Source organism: Lytechinus variegatus, chromosome 4 (assembly GCF_018143015.1).
Source record: "Lytechinus variegatus isolate NC3 chromosome 4, Lvar_3.0, whole genome shotgun sequence".
Lineage (NCBI taxonomy): Eukaryota > Metazoa > Echinodermata > Echinoidea > Temnopleuroida > Toxopneustidae > Lytechinus > Lytechinus variegatus.
In genome coordinates this window covers 14265595-14285223 of record NC_054743.1, presented here as the reverse complement: position 1 = coordinate 14285223, position 19629 = coordinate 14265595, and the positions used below count along the sequence as shown (strand labels likewise).

General features: G+C 35.6%; 1 protein-coding gene and 1 long non-coding RNA gene across 2 annotated transcripts; both read right to left on the bottom strand.

Annotated features, from left to right (window-relative positions):
* Nucleotides 1-102: 102 nt before the first annotated feature.
* LOC121413455 lies at nt 103-5725 on the bottom strand. The gene is made up of 3 exons (XR_005969744.1): nt 5338-5725; nt 4247-4318; nt 103-2204 (listed from the first exon to the last, which is right to left on the bottom strand). It is a non-coding gene; the product is annotated as an uncharacterized LOC121413455 (long non-coding RNA).
* A 9632-nt stretch (nt 5726-15357) lies between these two features.
* LOC121412818 (protein MTL1-like) lies at nt 15358-19611 on the bottom strand. Its single transcript, XM_041605580.1, has 3 exons — nt 19519-19611; nt 16630-17775; nt 15358-15630 (listed from the first exon to the last, which is right to left on the bottom strand). Exons 1-3 carry the CDS (start codon nt 19609-19611, stop codon nt 15358-15360), a joined length of 1512 nt encoding a protein of 503 aa, XP_041461514.1.
* Nucleotides 19612-19629: the final 18 nt, after the last annotated feature.

The following is a 19629-nucleotide window of genomic DNA, read 5'->3' as shown; positions in this document are numbered from 1 at the left end:
GGAAGGGACTCTCCGCCATCTCTTCAACAATTCCTATATGATTAATGGACCGATGCATCCCCAGACGCTCAACATAAAAATAAGGAAAGTTTAAGTTGTATAAGGTACAAAATATTAATATTTTATTAATAATTAGAGCAAAACTTAACACGGTATGAAATCAACTTCAACTATACAATTTTTCCAAAGAATTGATATGAAATAAATCCTCACATTTTCATTTTAGATATGGATTTTTCTTAAATGAATTAACAGAATTTATTGATTTTTTTAATAATCTTGGGAGATTTAATGTTGATAGTTATTCAATGGTGGCTAGAAATCAAAACGATCCTGTATAAACAAAACATCTGTTTGATTAATATTCTGGATTAAAGACAACTAAATCTTCGTGGCTAATCTATCTAATCTAAGAATAGAAATATCAACAGATATAACATTACACCAAGTGCAATTTGAAAAAAAAAATACATGTCGATACTTGATAATACTTGATAATCAATAATGCAACAATTATTGATTATCTTACATAATATTTTTTTTTATTTTACTGTTTAAATAGAAAATCATACATCCTTAATCTTATCATTATATGTAGTGCTACAATTCCATGCATGAAATGATAAGTATTGAATTGTAATTCAAATTTTACTACTTAAAGAAGACTAATTGATGTAATGTATATTATTGGAGGTTTGGAGAAAAGACAAAGTACACAAAATGCAAAGCAGTCTGAATCAACCTTTTACAGGCTTCACCTCCAAACTTTGTACATTTCGATTTATTAAAAGATCATAAATAATATAGGCCCTGTCTGACCTTGATCAATATGGGCGTACATACAATTTTGATTATGTTTTGTTGATTCCTTAAGCAGTAAATAATTTTACCAATGACGAATAGTACATAATCACTAGCAAAATATACACATCATTACATTCGATTTCTATGGCTTGAATATAAGAAAAAGTTGATTTTTACACATTAAGTTGTGAACACCTCTTAGGGGGTGTTGCAAGAAAATATGTGCAATCAATCTCAAATTTCAGATGCAAATTTGCAAGTGATAGGTCAATTTTAACTAAAGCAAATCAATTCATACTTGTTAATAAAAGTTTGCAATAAAATGCACAACTTTCAATTCACTTTGGGATCTGAAATTGACTTGCGATCAATTACAAGTTTCTTGCAACACCCCCATTAAAGTATACGCACACATGTTCAAATATTATTGGAGTTGTGAATGGTTCTATTTGTTGTGCGCTTGTTATACACTTATAAAACACCCAAAATATAGCATGTATAGGGTGTAATGAGTGACACCGGTTGGTGTGACTCTGGGACTCGATCTATACATGAACTAGCAATTGAGTGGTTAACACCGTACATTCAATCGTGTAAGATACACACAAGGGTAGTTTATTTTTTAATATACCGTGTACTTATATCAAGACATAGTCTGTTTCATGTAAGCAATGTCTTATAGCAAGCAATATCATATTAATATATTGTAATCAACCGTATGCATTGATATAAGTGCCGTTGTATTAGTGGAAAAAACAGAAAATAAAATATTATAGAGACGTTTGACTTTACATTAATACTTGAGTTTAGTATAAAAAGCCCTAAACACTGCACTGCAAAAAACACTGGTGTTGATTTAACACCTGCCCGGAATCTATATTTATGTCCACACCAGAGAAGTGTTAAACAACACCGGTTTGGTATTGGTCAAACACCAGACAGGTGTTCATACAACAACAACAATTAGTATTAAAACAGCATCGGTTTGATTCCAAACTGGTGTTGTTTCAATACTTCTCTGGTGTGGACATATATAGATTCCAGGCTGGTGTTAAATCAACACCGGAGTTTTTGCAGTGGTGCAACGAAAACTCAAGTTGGCTTCTTCACTCGGCTATATGGCTTGGATATTCAATGCTTTGTATTCTCAGGCGACTGCAAACTACGTACATCTGGTATTTCATACGCTATAACACGTAGAAGAGATTGTCATTGTCGTTGCCTCCAAGAAAGTGCTGGTCGGATCGCATCATTCCAGAGTTTGGAAGGAGAGAAGATGGAAAAGGAGGAGGAGGTTACAGGAACCTTGCAGCCAGTACACTCAGAGAGAGATAAAGAACACTGGAGACCACGGACACAGGACTGCCGCTTGTTGGTGTAGGTTTCATGGTCATATTAGACTGTTTAAGGGAGAACAAAAGAAAACATACAAATTATTCCAGCCATTCGATCCCAATAATATTTGAAAAATATTCTGCAAGAAGAAACCAGGAAATACTGCGGTAATTTAATTTATATTTGATTTTGTTGGTTGTTAATAAAAAAAGATACCCTTAAGAGAGAATAATATCAAATTAATAATCATAAATTATTGCTTTAAATGTATGACTCATTAAAATTATGACTTAGTTCTGTCAATGTTTGTTCCCAAACAAAGTGTTCTGTGCTTTTACATTGAAATTACTCAATACGTAGGAACAAAGCAGCCTACTATTTACTAAAAGCAAAAACAGATTATGAGCCATGAAAAATTGGTAAAATTTTGTTTTATGTCCGTATTTCTTTCACTTTCCATTGTTCATTGTGCCCTCTGTGCTGTGCATAAAAATGAGCAAAGTGCATTTTTGCATAATATTTTTAAACAATGATGTTCAGTGGATTAGTGGAACATGTTGAATGTTACATTTGAATGCTGATAAGTTATATTTAAGGAGACATGATTTTATTGTTGCCCACCCATACTTTGTATTTTCCTCAGGAAAACAATTGGGGTTTTATTATACATCCAGTATATCAGAACTATAAAATGTATTTTTGACTTTTTAACCATGGAATTTATGTCCGTGAATCAATAGCTCTTTAACATTATGCCACAACATATTTCTCTCACCATCTTCTGCGTTTTCTTGACGTTATTCAAACAAACTATAAACAAAACAAATTATCACATTGTTTATGCCCATGCATCACTCTGACAACAATAAAGTTGTTTAAACTTTTGAACAATCGTTTAAACTTTTGAACAATCGTTTAAACTTTCTTGGAAATCATTTAAACTGTTTAAAACTTTCTTTTAGAGGGACATGCTTAAACAACATGCTAAAGTTTTCAAACAGCGTTTTTACGTTCTCGGGAGCGTCCCCATCGTATAACGCAAATTCACAATTTCCTTTCATCGAAATGTCAATCCATGCTCAAGAAATTCCACATCACAAACGTAAAAGGGGGACAAATGGTGCACCATGCAAATATGTATTTCTTTCAGAATATAAAAATTTGGTCATTTCCTATCGATCAAGCCGGTTCCCATTTAGTCTGCAGGCACAGACCCTGATTGGAACTTTGATCAACAAGTGTGCCTCCACGCAAAGAATAGCACATACAAAACTGCCTGAGCGAGAGGGCCGTCAGTACACAATAATATTAATGAGTAGGCTGCAAATCAGACCCTTTACTCGAGTGAAGGGTTTACCCAGCAAACTATAGTTCCCATTCCCAACCAAAACAAGTTTTGATACCGCATAATAAAGTTTTCTTCCAAAATAGTCATAAAGCATATAAGATGTTTCCTTTTCGTGAACCCCCCCCCCCCCCCCCGGAATACCATTCAAATTTAAATTTTGATTCTAAATTTATTTATTCCAACAAAATAAACTGATACAAAATCGTTTTTAAAGAAGGGACTGACCATGCAAAAAAAGAAACTCGCAATCAGATGGTAATTTTTAAATGTTTTTGCACACGTTGAATTTAAATAAACGGGGTCGGAAATTCACGGGCCCCCCCCCCCTCCCCCCATGCGATCCTTGATACATGCAATGCACTTTTCAAATAGTTAGCAAATATGTTAGCGGAAAAGTTAGTTTTACAGGAACATCCATAAATCTTAGAAAAGATTGTAAGCAGAGAAGCGTTTCATCAATATTTGTCGTCAGGCAAGTTATCGGATCGAACAACTTTCCTTGGTTTTGATTTGTTGAGAAGTACAGGTGTCCGGCTGTTTTATGGTAACTGTCGGATAAAACAGACTTTGTCGCTTAAACTTCCGATAAGTGCTTTCATGAAACGCTCCCTAAATGGACGAATTTCTGAAAGGAAATCATGATTTCATTCTGTTCATGCTATTAATCAAAGTATTTCCTCGAACTGAAAACATTAAATAAACCTGAAAATTCATGCCATTAACGTGATTAGTGACAGCGTGCAGCGGAGATCTTTATACCTGTAGCATTTTTGTTGTTGGTGCATTGCTAGGCCTTTGAGGTACATTTGACATTGTGGGCTCAGTTGTGTTCTACAATAATATGGCAATATCATGAAAAAGAGAAGAGCCTAGATCAATATTTAGATATGTTCTCTCCTCTCCTCCTCCTTCTCTTTCCCTCTCTATAAATAACTCTCTTTCTCTCTCCTTCCAATTAGCTCTCTATATCTTTATTTGTCTCTTTCTTTCTCCCTCGTCACTTCACACACACGCACACACCCTCACTTCTCAAATATAAGAATATAGTAAAGAGTAAAGTAAAGAGACGGAGCAGTGCACTTTAATAGGGGACATAATGACCTAAAACTGATTTTTTTTTCACTTGAACAATTAGGATGAATACCATTAACATTATAGTTTCAAACTCGAATCGTCTATACTTTTCTTTTTTCCTTCTTCTCTTCCCTTTCCTCCTATCTCACTTCCCATCTCCCCCTACATTTTAACAATAAAAAGCATAGAGGTGACACCCCCCCCTCCATCCATGGCACCGCCCCTATAGAAAATGAAAGTGCATTTAAGGGAGAGCATATAAAGCTTAGACGTGCTGCGATGATATGTTTGCAATGTGGATATGTATGACTAAACAGTGATTAAATCATTAATACAAAAGCCATACACAAGCCACTGCCTTTTTGTTGAGCTTAATGATCGTCTCCATTGTCACAAAACACAAATCTATATTTTAGTGTCGCACTTCATTTGTTATTGATTGTGATTAATATAATGCTACTTAGTTAGTTTGAGTGTAAGGATGATACATTATCTTTTATTGAATTGACTTCATTCTTTTGACCAACCAATATTTTCCTGATTGGTATTTTGTTGGAAATAGATTTAAATGAAATAGAATAAAATAAAAATATATTGTATTTCCATTTGTCAAAAATTTCCTCCTCTTCTTTTTTCTTTCTTTTTGTTTGGGGTTGACCCAAAAATATGTGTAGACCTATGCTCAAGTTGATATGATTTGGGAGTTTTTTAAGTAAAAAGTAATAATATCCACACTTGGACAGTGACATGGGTAGCCTTTCGTTTAAAATACTTACCGCCGGCGATGCAGTTGAGGCTGTGCTGTTCGTGCCGTTATTCGTCGTCTGGGCAAAAGTCACTGCAAATAGAGCAATTAAAACTAGACACACCAAAGAAGCCTTCATTTTGTTAGCTTTTCCTTTTGCCTTGTTAAAATTCTGGATTTGTGTCAGTAATCCTTTAGTCACTTGTGAGATATCTAACAGGAGCGACGGTCAAAGGTGTTGGTTGAATGGCGTGTGAATTGAGATGTGAGAAACTCAGCTTGAGAGAGCGAAACTTCACGCGGGGTGTGGTCGACGACGACGTAGTTAATTGGTCGGAGAGATTCAACCAATCAGCGCTCTGCATTATTACAACTCTCGACCGAAGTAAATCGCTCGCTCGGCGGGAGCTGTGCGTGCGCCTGTAATCCAAGCACCTAGAGTACATTGGGGAAGTTTTGAATTGATGCAGACGGGTTGGAGCCTTCTATAGTCACGTCTTTCGGATGATATCGTTTTAAGTCGGTCCCAGACGTAAATAATAATCTGATTGATACACGTTTGTAAAAACTCAATCACTCACACATAAAAAGCTCACCACTAGCAAGTTGATTTGAATAAATGAAAACAAAGCAAACAAGCGTGACACTGAAGATTTAATCATTATCAGATGTAAAATAAAGCTAAGGAACACTCGAGCACAAAGCGGTCAGTCACAAATTTCATTTTACCCATGAAACATGATATCGTAATCACCGTAATTTTCAATAACAATTACTTGGCTGATAGTGAATTTACTAAACAAATCGTGTATCTGTTATCATAACAAGTGTGGACTTCAAATGATTTCATCGATTCATTTTTGTATCAATTTCAGAAAATACAAACTGCAAGGAGGTCTCATTAACTGGGAGAATTTGCTGTAGGCCTATGTTGTTTGAGTGTGTGCATGTGTCCATTGTGTGTGTGTTTCATTTATATAATAACCTCCTATAAGAATCTATCGAAGCCCTATGATGTGGCTACACTCTAAAAACAAATCAGTCAAAAATGACTAGTTAATAGGGTCAGCTGATAGCAACTGTTATTCTAGTCATATTGACTATTTTCTTGTCATATTTTACTAGAACAGAGTTATTTCTGACTAGAATACATGTCAGAAATGTGAATATCAGTGATTGCCATATTAGTTGCTCCCAGCTGACTACTGTTCTAGTCAATTTGACTGATTTGTTTTAAGAGTGTATACCTTTGCCAGTTCATTCAAATACATGTAAAATTTAATGGTCGTATTCGTTATACAAAAAAAAACAATGTCCGACATTTCGATTTGGGCTTAACACATTCTCGAAGTGGAAATGGGATATATATAGGTTAATAATTCATAATAGATTGGACACTAACTGAACGACAATGCGTTATTTCCGTCTATTATCACGTATGCACAATTATTACAGGGAAGAGGAAGGGGTGTTACATTATCATACCAGACAAACAATTATCTATGCAACCTACATGGTGTGCCGTGAAAACTACACTGTTAGAAAAAAATAAAAGAAGTTCCTGCAGCAGAGTCTCGAGAACACCTGTAATCTTACCGATTTGCGTAATCTTACAAGAAATTGGTATTTGGAGTATGGAATCTTACAAATTTCCTTGAATAAAACATCCTTTTCCCCTTTTTAAACAGACCTGTTCTGTTAAATTACAGAAAATTCCTGTTTTATGAATTTACAGAATGATTCTGTTATTGCTTTCTGCAAAATCTTCTGTTTATTTTCTGTAAAATCACGTTTTTTTTAACAGTGTACACTCTTCTTCCTCAACATGAAAACCTTCACAAGTTACATAATAGGTCTTCTTCGAAGAGCATCTATGATAATTAACAGGTTCATTGTTCAATATTGATGGTTATGATGATGGTGATGATGAGGAGGATGGTGATGATGAGGAGGAGGAGGAGGAGGAGGAGGATGATGATGATGGTGATGAAGATAATAATAATGATAACAAACAATAGTATTACTAATAACGATGATGCTTATAATAATGATGACGGGTTTAATCACTCATTTTTATTTAATATTTTTTGGATTACTTTTTTCATCATTTTTCAGAAACTTGAACCCCTCCATGAAAATTGTAATATGTCATTTCGATTATAAACAACTTAATTATTACAGCACGTACATTGCACACAATGGACTTCTACACAATATTACAAGAAATGGAATCCTTCAAAAACAACTAATTCCAATTTCGAATGTATAATTTTACCCCAAAACGGATAATTATACCAGATATCTTTTCAGTGTCGTCTTCTGATATCTTTAACGTGTAGTCCCCCCTGTAATCTTCTCATGTACCGGTAGGTGTTTACTAGCATGAGTTTGTAAAGATGTAAAAACAGTAATAAATCTCTTAAAGGCTGATATTATGTACCATTATGTCTTTTATTTACCAATTTAGTATTGCGAGTTTTATGTTAATACCTTGGTCACATTTGCTACGGCCGCCGTAGATTCTAAAATTTCTACGGCGAGTAGCAATTCTACGGTCGCCTCAGAATTTCCACGGCCACTTACTCTAGCGGTCACATATGTTACGGTCGCCGCACGGCGTATTTTTTAATTTATGGAAAAAAAAATCTGCGGCTGACGTATGTCCTTGAAATCATGACGTACGGTCGCCCTAGGGCGACCCTGCGCTGGCCGTAGGTTTTTGACAAATACTACGGCAGACGCGAGGTGGCCGCAAGGCGCCCTCACGGCGGCCGCAGGGGGACTATACAGGGAGTATACCATAAATTGCTTGTCACACTCATCATGATATTTTACATTAGACATTTCATTTCAGAAAGTTTTCAAAGTTTCGCACCATGCCCATGCACTTATTTTGGGCGGGAGGGAGGGGTGGGTTTTCGGGGTCCGGGCCCCTGGGTAGGGAAAAAGGGGGCGCCAAAAGAGGGAGGGAAGAAAGGGAAAGAAAAGGGAGATAAAAAAGGAGGGGGAAAGAAGAAAAAGAGGAAAGGGAGAAAAGAAAGAGAGAAAGAAACAAGAATAAGGGAAAAAGAGAGAAGAGAAAAGGGGGAGTAATAAAAGTGCGGGGGCACCAAATTGATGTTCGACCTAGGAAGGGGGGGGGCAAATTCGACTTTTGGGATGATTCGCGCTTCGCGCTCGCATCGAATGATTAGTTAGATGTACATCCTGTTAATGATTACCTAAATTGCGGAGAATGTCTAGTTTTGGAACGGAATATAAAAAAAAGTTCAGCTCCCGCTTCGCGCTCGCATCGAATAATATTTAAGTGCCCATACTGTTCATGATTACAAATAATGCTTAGAATTTCCAAACTTTGGGTCATTTTGGAATATAAACAATTTTCAGCTCGCCCTGACAGATAGATCTCCCTTAACCATGTTAATATGTTTATATGAATAAATTCAATATAACTACACCCTAGGAAACAACAACAAAAATCAGCATTTAACTCCCCAAGATAATACTACTAATAATATTAGTAATAATAATAGTAATAATAATGATAATGATGATAACGTCATATTTTACCCAAGTCAGCCGCTGGTGAAAGGGCAATATCTGTGCTTCCTGGTCACATTTGTTCTTTAAAAAAAAAGTGGTAGGCTATTACATCATATTCATGGATAGTTTGCTTTTTATTAATTTATCATTAAAAAAGTGGTCTGCAGTTGCCCTTTTTCATGTGATTATGATATAAAATAATTCAACATGCATTTAAGGCACCTGTTTGCCTGACGAGGAGGGGTCGCCATTTTTTTTCTGAAAAGTACACATGCATATGGGCCAAAAATTATAGGTCGAGCCCCCGAGGTGCAAAATTCTAAATACGCGCCTTGTGGCTCCGAGCATATAACACAAAAGGAGAAGGGGAAAGGAGGGAAGAAAAACACGAGGGCAGCCGCACGGCCACCGTACGCTCGACGTACGGCCGCCGTAGACCATTCTACGCCATGCCTACGGCTAGTCTAATTTCTACGGCGAGCGTAGAAAAGAAAAAATGTTATAACTCCGCGCTAAAATTCTACGGCCACCCCTACGGCCTGTAAAAGGTAGGAATCCGCCGTACGTCGACCCTGCGGCCACCGCAGATTTTCTGCGGCCGCCGCAGAAATCTCTCGAATTCAGGTATCTACGGCCGCCGTACGGCCGCCGTAGAGCAAATGTGACCATGGTATTAGTACCCTTAAACGTCACAGACAATACTGGGCATCTGATTAATAACAGTACCCAGTAAATCCAAAATTATACAGTGCGTCCCAGAAAAAACGAAACCGAGATTTAGCGATCAATTATCATTACTTAATCATAAATAAAATAGACAAATGACCTACCAATTTAAAGCTTAGAATCTCCTCTTTCATCTGATATTACTTAGATTATTTCTCATTCACGCATGAGTGAGCAAATGCAATTTGAAGAAAGGATATCAAAAACTCATTTGGCGGGGGGTATCTGGGTTTCAAAAAGAAAACCACATTTTTGAAAAGTTCGATATCTCCTCTTTAATTTGATACCTAAATTACAGAAAATGGTCACGAAATAACAAAGTTCTGGTCATTTGAAATAAGGCTTGAATTTCAATAATTTCATAAAATGAAGAGGTTCTCCAGGCTGGCTTTCAAACTCTCTCGACACTCTGTTTTGTTCACGATCAGCCATGCATTAAATCTTTTGTTCACCATGCGAAAGCTTCTGTGGGAAACCGGTATAAACACGTTTATCTCATGAAATTATGGAAATACAAGCCTTATTTCAAATGACCAGAACTTTTTTATTTCTTGACCATTTTCTGTAATTTTGGTACCAAATTAAAGATCAGATATTAAACTTTTCAGAAATGTGGTTTTCTTTTTGAAACCCAGATACCCCCCGCCAAATGAGTTTTTGGTATCCTTTCTTCAAATTGTTTTTGCTCACTCATGCGTGAATAAGAAATAACCTAAATAATATCAGATGAAAGAGGAGATTCTACGCTTTAAATTGGTAGGTCATTTGTCTATTCTTTTTATGATTAAGTTATGATAAATGATCACTAAATCTCGGTTTCGTTTATTCTGGGACGCACTGTACACAATCACGTACCAAGTGTTTTTCATTTATCAATCTACGAGTTGAGGTGATAACTGGAGGTTTCGAGTGTGGATATTCCGCAATATGATTTATGAGATATCGCGTCATACTCATGTTTGTCCACTGTGTATTTAAGCATGGAGCCAAGCCGATCATACCTGTTTCATGGTATGATTTGATGGGTATGATGCGATATCTCAATTCATAAATCATAGTTTGGTATTCAATTCTCGGAGTCTCAATTATCAATGCACAATCAGAAAGAGAACTATAAAGTATCTAAATTCACAAAGTGATAAATGAAAAACACATGGTACATTGTGTATAAAATAATGATTTGCTGCAAGTTACTGGGGAAGTTTGAAAAATCTGGCATTTACCCAAAGAATTAGACCGCATATCGATTGAAGCGCTTTGTATTTCGTGAAAATATGAACAACATGCATAAATGGACATTGTGAAGAGATAGACGATTAACGCGAGCATTTCTTTGATTCAATGATAGTCACCGTCACCTGATTATGGGCATCTTAATGAGAACGTACAGGTGTTGTGACAAGACTACCAAGACGTCTGTTCACTTAAAGGTCAAGTCCATCCCAGCAAAGTGATGAGTTGAATAAATAGAGAAAAATCAATCTAGCATAACACTGAAAATTTCATCAAAATCGGATGTAAAATAAGAAAGTTATAGTATTTTAAACTTTCGCTTATTTTTCACAAAACAGTGATGTGCACAACTCGGTGACATGCAAATGAGTCAGTCGATGATGTCCATCACTCACTATTTCTTTTGTTTTTATTGTTTGAATTATACAATGTTTCATTTTTTACAGATTTGACCCGCGTAGGGACCGACTTGACTGAACCATATAGTATTAAACAATGCTAATTCCACATGTATGGGGACGAATAATTTTTAATCACTGTTTCACTTGACAATGAGGAGAAATTTATAATATTTCATATAACAAAATACAAAAGAAATAGTGAGTGGATGACGTCATAGTCTCCTCATTTGCATACCAGCCAGGATGTGCATAATAACTGTTTGTGAAATTAAGCGAAACTTTAAAATGTCATAACTTTCTTATTTTACATCCGATTTTGATGAAATTTTCAGTGTTATGCTTGTTGGGGTTTTCTCTTTTTATTCAAAATCAACTTTTTGTTGGGGTGAACTTGTCCTTTAAAGACGGATCAGTTTCCCCGGTCTTAGTTTTGTTGACTGATACCCTGTTTCAGCATGTGCCTTTCAATCCACGTGCTTCATATTTGGAGCGGCAACTTGAGAAGCAGACGATTTCTGTGATATAAAATATCCTGGCAAAATATCCGATCCAGCCATTTCCGGACGCACGTAAGGACCTCAATAATTGAATTTTAAATGGTTAACAATCAATGACAAATTTGCTTCTCTATTGAAATATGCAGACATTTTCTCAAATAAAACACATAGATCTAAGATTACCAAAGGTTATTAAGAACTGCACGTTGATTTTCCATGATTATCAACTGTGAAATATAAAGTTTCGATCATGAATTGCTTCAGACCCTTCTCACGGTAACGATCATTGGACTAAAGTAGACAAACATTGAAGAGAATGTTATTTAGATAAAAAAATAAGTCACCCGTTAGTGAATTCATTATCTAAGCGACGAATGCCCATCTCTTCGTAGTATGATTACAGTATCGATATGATCAGTGATGGAATAGCGTCATCTACGACAAGGACCATATTATTTCACAGAGAACTAGCAAAATCAACAATTTTATAAATAGGAATTGTATTCCTGTGATCCAAATCAGGGGAGATAATCGTTAAAGTAACCATAACCTCGAGTATTTGTTCAGTAGCCAGAATTACATTCGTTATTAGATATAAACGCTTTGTTTAAACTGCCTTTCCATGGATATTATAATAACTAATGTCTATCTCGTGCATTAGTTTCAACTCATTTATCATTGAAATTGATTTCTAAATGATGATAGTTCGCAAATTTGTTATTATGATGTAATATGATTTATTGCTAATGACCTCAACTAATTGTTGTTCGATGTTACCTGTGCTTCTTTCTTCGAAGGTGATTTGCACTTTCACTTTTAAAATATTTAATATTGAATCGTTCGATTCGTTTTCTTGAAAACGACATTTTATTATCGTTTGCTTTGCATCGAACGAGCAAACTAATCTGAGGTACCATGAGCCCAATTACAACAGGAAGGCTAAAGATATTCGTTCGACCCAACCCAATCGATTTTTTTTATTTGATATTCACTGTAAAAAATGAAGTGCTAATTTAGCACCTTACAGTGCTTGTATAGTGACTGCACTACGAGTGCTGATTTTCTAGTTCAAATTTAAATTAGAAAATCAGCACTCGTAGTGCAGTCACTATATACAAGCATTGTAAGTGCTAAATTAGCACTTCATTTTTTAGTCCCGGTTCTTAGTGTTGCTTATTTACAAAAGTGTTTGAATATGATTGAAAATCTAACACTGATTTTAGACGTAGTAACTACTGACCTTCCTTTGCCCGAATTGGTAAGATATATCCATGACTTTGGAACTATTTTTTGACTGGCGGAAGAATTGGGGCTATTTACCGTGCAGTTAAAGGGATGGTCCGGACTGAAAATATTTATAGATTAAAATACACAGAGCAAAATGCTGAAAATTGCATCAAAATCGGATAACAAATGACGAAGTTATAATTGAATTTTAAAGTTTATCGATATTTTGAGAAAACAGTAATATGTACATCGTCATGAATATTCAATTGGTGGGCTGATGATGTCACATCGCCCTTTTCTCATGTTATTGCATGAAATTGGTAATGTTTCATTTTTCATGGGTAAATAATGTGTCTCCATTATGAAGAAATAAGTTGCGGCAATATATGAAATAACTAATGCACTTGACAATCAGTTGACAATCCAATTGTTTTAGTTCTTGGTAAAAAAAAATTTGAATAAACCTAATTTCATATAATAAAATACAAAAGAACAAATGGGGATATGACATCTTCAGCCCACCTAATGAATATTAATGAAGACATGCCTAGGACTGTTTCACCGGAATAATGCAAATCTTTAAAATGCAATAACTTCGTTATTTTTTATCCGATTTTGATCGAAATTTCAGCCTTTTGCTCTGTGAATTTTACTTTATTTAATGAGATATAAATATCTCCAGCGCTAACCCTATAGCGCCATCATAGTCATGAAACAACTACTACTCATACTTGTGATCATGTTCAGTGTAAATATCATCATGGAGTGAAATCATCAATTAAGATTAAGGCTGTTATTTAGTGACCAATCAATCTCAGTTTAACACCCTAAAGATTTGAATTTATATAATTTTAGATTATAAAAATCAATCTTAAGGATTTGATTCTTATTCCCTGTTTCGACACCTTTTCACTTTTTTACAGCTGATCTTGATCTAATCTAAATCGACTTATTTTTTTAAACTCCTTTTATGAACAACTCGAAGAGTATAAGAGAATATTGGACTGTATGGAATATGGAATATGCATAACATAGTTTAAAAAAAATAAAAAGGTACAGGCCCTGTACAGGCCTTATTGTAGCTGACGAACGCTAACGAGAAGAAACACAAAAACTAAAAGAAATGTGTATATTGTACACTATTTTTAATAAAGAATTATGATCATGATAAAGTTTATAGTATATTTAACTTGAATATACATATTCTAAACCGTTTGCCATTTTGAAAATCTTGTCCTGAATGCTTAACTTTTGCGATATTTTCTCATGAGAATATCATATATTGATTAAAATGTGACTTGTTTTGGCGCCATCATATGTAATAAATGAAACAGAAGTTTACTGTGAACGGTTTTAAATATTATATATTATATATTAAAACAGGGTTTTTATCGAATTCTTAGATTTTTTATGAAGTATTTTGGGCAGATGGTGACCCCGTTCAATGTGACGACCCCGTCCCACATTATCATCGGGATACCTACTTCTATCATTTCTTAAGTACAAAATCTTTTTGTTTTTCCCCCTTCCCTCTTTCGCCTGGATTAGAGGCGAGACTTTTGTATCTGGTATAGCATGGAAAATATTAGTAAATTTTATGGGTATCATATTGATATAAAACAATTATAAAATCACCAACTTAAACTTAAACCAAATATAAACTTCATGAGCCCCATAATTTTTATACAGAAAGTTAATAACCTGTTGAGAGTAAGGTACGAAGAACTTAAGTCAATTAGATATATCGTTTTGAAATAATCAGTCATAATTATACAGTTATAAAGAGATATCAATGGTACCTTGATACCAGCCCCCCCCCCCCCCCCCCGCTTCCGCGGCCCCTGAATTTAGCTATAACTCTACAATATCGATTTGAAAATCGTTTTACCCTCCACCCAGACATTTATGCTCTCCATCCAACTTTATCCATATTTTATATCTACATCATAACTGAACTCAGTTCACTTATGATTTAGATATGAATATGATATAATTATAAAATATGGATAAAGTTGGATGGAGAGCATGAATGGCTGTCACCAAATTCTCCAGAAATGTCCAAAACCTTTATTGAAAATCTCATGACAATACATGCAAAGTTTGCAACTTAGCCCTGTCTTAAAAAGGCTTGTGATAGTCCCTATCAAAATCAAATTTAGATTGACCTCACAATTGAAATCAATTTAAGTTAACTGCATCTCTTTGTCAGAAGGGCCCAGGTCTTTAATTTTTATTATAGTAAATGCAAAAAAAAAAAACACTATGTTCAGCTCAATTGCTTCGCTGCCTCGTTTATAAAAGTTCTGGAACAAATTTTGCCTCTTCTTGTCCCCACCTTCCTGAAAAAAAATGTGAATTCAATCGTTGCTATAATTTTGATCTACAGTGGTGATTGTTGGCAACCCTATTATATCAAGGTTTCGATTAGCTAAACTGATATAGCAACGATCTCTTCTCTTTCCGTGTTCCTTCCTCAATCAGGCTGTCCTTCTCTTCTCCTCCCTTCCTGTGTCGACGTCGACGACATCGAACACATAGACATATGAGCCAGCAGACGACCACGGTCATGATACCGAGTATCATTAGCATGAGGATGTTGAAGAAGATCGGGAGAGGTCTGAGAAGGTGACAGATCTTGTCGACAAGGTTGATGAAAGCATTGTTGTTGCTCTTGCCCATCCAATCGCATTTCTGTGTCTGGAAGATAATATTAAAAAAAAAGATATAGGCCGAATTGGAAATGAATTACTATTAAAGTAATGCTATACAGTCGCACCAAATGAATTCGACTCCGGACTGATCAGGGGCCCATCTTACAAAGAGTTGCGATTGATCCGATCAATTTTAACTATGGAAAGCCAGTAACGTCAACATATAAAATACATGTTTGCTCAAAATTGTTTCTAGATATGAATGTATATCCATAAATTCATTGATTTCTAGATGAATGACACTGATGGATTTCCATATAGTTACGATTTATTGGATCAATCGTGACCCTTTGTAAGACGGGGCCCAGAGCTACATTGTTTCGAATATCATATCTGTCCGATTGGAGATGGGACGTTGGTATGACTATTGATACTGATTTAAAGGATGACTTCAGCGCGATGAGAGTAATATTAATATCGATGAAAATATTACTGATGTAGCCCCTATAAAAAAAATATGCGCAGACTCTAACAAACATGACAAATATCAAAAACAAATTTAAAACAAATTGAAGTGCACTTCAAATAACCAATGAGAGACGATGATTGATTTACTTCTCATTCACAATTTACGGGGTATTTCGATTTATTCCAACAATAATTTATTTTCAATTATCATTATTAATTTGTTTCAGTGGCAAATCGTTAGTAAGGAAAAACAATAAAAATGACAATTATCAATGACTTATAATTCTGGATACTCTGATGTGGTTATCAGGGATGGCGCCACATGGATTTGGCAAGTAATAAAAAAGGTAACAAGAAGAAATGCCTACGAGTGGAAGGAAACAGAAAGAAGAGTATTCTAAAGCTCGCTGAATGAGATTAACATGACTGCACTGGTTTATTGCTTAATTAATGTTTATGATAGGGCTTACAGTGATTTATCTAGATACGGATTCCCCCTCTAAACATGACAGGGACAGCATTTTGCATTCCACCGTCTTGTGAAAAAGATAACCTATACGTATACATTGCAGCCTACCGTGTTGTCTTTAAGGGTGTCCGTTGAACCTTCCACAGTTGCAGGGAGAAGTTCGCTATAAATGTCTTTTTCTTTCGACATCGAATCATTGTCGTCACCCTTATCGTTGACGACCCAGAACTGCGGAGGGAGTTCCGTAGGGGTTGGTTCGACGGATGCCTCAAACGATGGCTCGACACTGTTACCTGTTGACGATTGCGAGACTCCTTCATCTTCCGTCTTGTAGGTATATTGCTTTAGATTTCCAGATGATGATGACGAGGTGCTTCCTACCGCCGTGCTGCTCATATTCTGGAGAGTTAGATTATCCGACTGCTGGGTTTCACCCTGACCTGATTCCAAGGAAGTTGTGTTGACTTCAAGAAGTGGTGATGTCTCCATCGAAGGTCTCTCTGTCATGTCTGTTCGAGATGCATTTTCTCCGAAAACTTCAGGTGTGGATGATGAAGCGTTTGTTAAAACCATAGTGTAATTGTACTTTTTTGGATTTGCAGTCGCCGATGCAACATCTTCTATATCGACTGTTCTGTTCCTATCATCTGAAATACTTTGATTGGTCTCTGTCGTGGAATCTTGATGATAATAAAGACGAGATAGTGATGTCTCTTCTGAAATATGGTCAAGGACATTGTCGATGTGCAGGTCGGTGCTGTTCTGAGGTGTTTCTTGCCTTTCTTCATCCCCGTCTTGTTGATCATGGAAGTTATTCTCTTGGTTTCGATCTCGTAAAATGGCGAGGGCTTCCTGAAGAGTTAGATTTGAGTCTGTGAATGACGTTTGATTTGATGGAGGTTCTGCTTCTTCGTTGTTGATCGACAGCGAATTTGTTGAATCGGCAGACGAGTTATCACCATTCTCGACGCCATCAAGGACGCTAATGAAAGGAGAAACTGTGTCGGGATGTGGTATGCCATCGTCCTCGTCCTCCCAGAACTTGGTTCCATTCACGTATTCATAGACAACAGTGGTAGCCACGTCAGTTCCTTCAACATTATTGTCATCATTGACGGTTTGGTGGTCGATTGGCTGATCGGGGTATGATTGGCTGGTCGGTGTAGTGATGTCGGGTTTGTTGTTCTTGTCGTTCAGGATCTGGGAAAGCTTGCTCAAGATGTCAAGCCAGGAAGCAGGAATGTCTGCATCATCCTGAGAGTTAAACAAAATGAAAACGTTGATAAATACATGCAATTATCAGATATTCATCCACTTGTTTTTTATTTTATATTTTTATCGTACTTCTTTATAAATTTTTAGGTGATTTAGTCATGTGTAGTCCTTGTTGTTTGTTTTCCTCTGACGTGTTACCATTACCTAGTTTCTTGAAGGTAAATATCGAACGGAAAAGGTGAATTTCCGCTCCTGTATCATTTTCGTCATATATCATAGATCAACTTCAATGGATATTTGTTTGGATAAGACTGCCTACATGATTCGAGCTTGGTCTTTTACAGGCAACATTTTCTCTATTGTTGAATATATGAAATTAATTCAAAAGGGGACCCTCAATAGAACAAAGGCATAACTTTAGTATCACTTAAATATACCTTCCTCCCTATATTTACTTTAATTTTCAAGATGTTTATAGGAGGGGTTTGTATGGAATCAAAAAAATGATCTAAGTTGTGGTGTTGATATAAAACCAGCGAAAATGAAAGTTTTCAATATTGACATAAACCTTTAATAAAATCACATCTGCATACACATTTCTATGTGATTACGTAAGAGTGAGTCATTAACGGGCTTAAAGATCGAATCATTGGTTATTAAAAAAAAGCATATTCATTTACCCCCCCCCAAAAAAAAAAAAAAGACAATAATAATAAGTACATAAATAAATAATAATACAAAAGATTAAAAGGGCGAAAGAGGAAAAACTGTGCATGGTCATATCCTAATTTCGGAAATGAGTACAATGAAAAATATTCATATTTTTCCAATCAATATATCGCAATAAGATTCGAATCAGTCTATTCAGGATGGACTTAAGAAGTACATCACTATTGCATGATTTGTGGGAAAGAACACAAACGTGTTGATGACAGCTGTTCTTAATTATTGATTTGGGCTAGTTGCATACCGACATAATTGGTAAACAAAATAGAATTTGAATAGTTCATCTTCTCCCACTCTCTCTCTCTCATCTCCTCTCTCCCTCCCTTTCCCTCTCTTTCTCCTTTTCTTATCTATTTTATACTTTGAGTTGTTTGCCTGGCAGGGTGTTAACACGGGTTAATATGAGAGCAATAAAAGTGTAATGTACTATTCTGTGCATATTACAACAGCTTTATATTTTACATGCAAATAATTTTTTCCATGAATCAAATGGGGGTCAATGATGTGAAATAATTATGAAGATACCAATAACAAAAATACACATGCCTAACCTAAATATTTTGTATATTTAGTTTAATTGAATTCAATTTGCATAAACTGCCATGGAGGTATCAATAACATTTAATAAATGTAGTTATCATAGATATACTTTCGTCTTTCCTTCAAATTAACAAACACAATTCATCAGGAGAGGATCCAGGACATTCAAACAAAGGGAACACATTTCTCTACGAAAATTTGACAAGCCTCCCCCCAAAAAAAAAAATAATAATAATGATAATAATAAAACAAATTATAAAAAAAAAGGTTTCACTAAAAAATAACGGTCATTTTGTCGCAAGGGAAATTTGACAAGCCCCCACAGTTGTCATCACCTGTGTATAAAAGACAGACTTTCAAGGGGGGGCAGACCGGATGTCCCCCCCCCCCCCCCGGATCTGCCACTTACAAATCACATATAACGGTATTATATATGTCTGTATAATAAGTAGACTTGAGGATAATTGTTTCTAATAAAAAAAAATCGATATACAATATTACTTCAAGATCAATTACCTTAGCTTCACCTGGGATGTCCTCAGTATCACCTTGACATAAAACGGTTGGAGTGATACACAATAATAACAATCCAAAGAGTGATAGTTTCATTTTTATATTCGCCAGGAG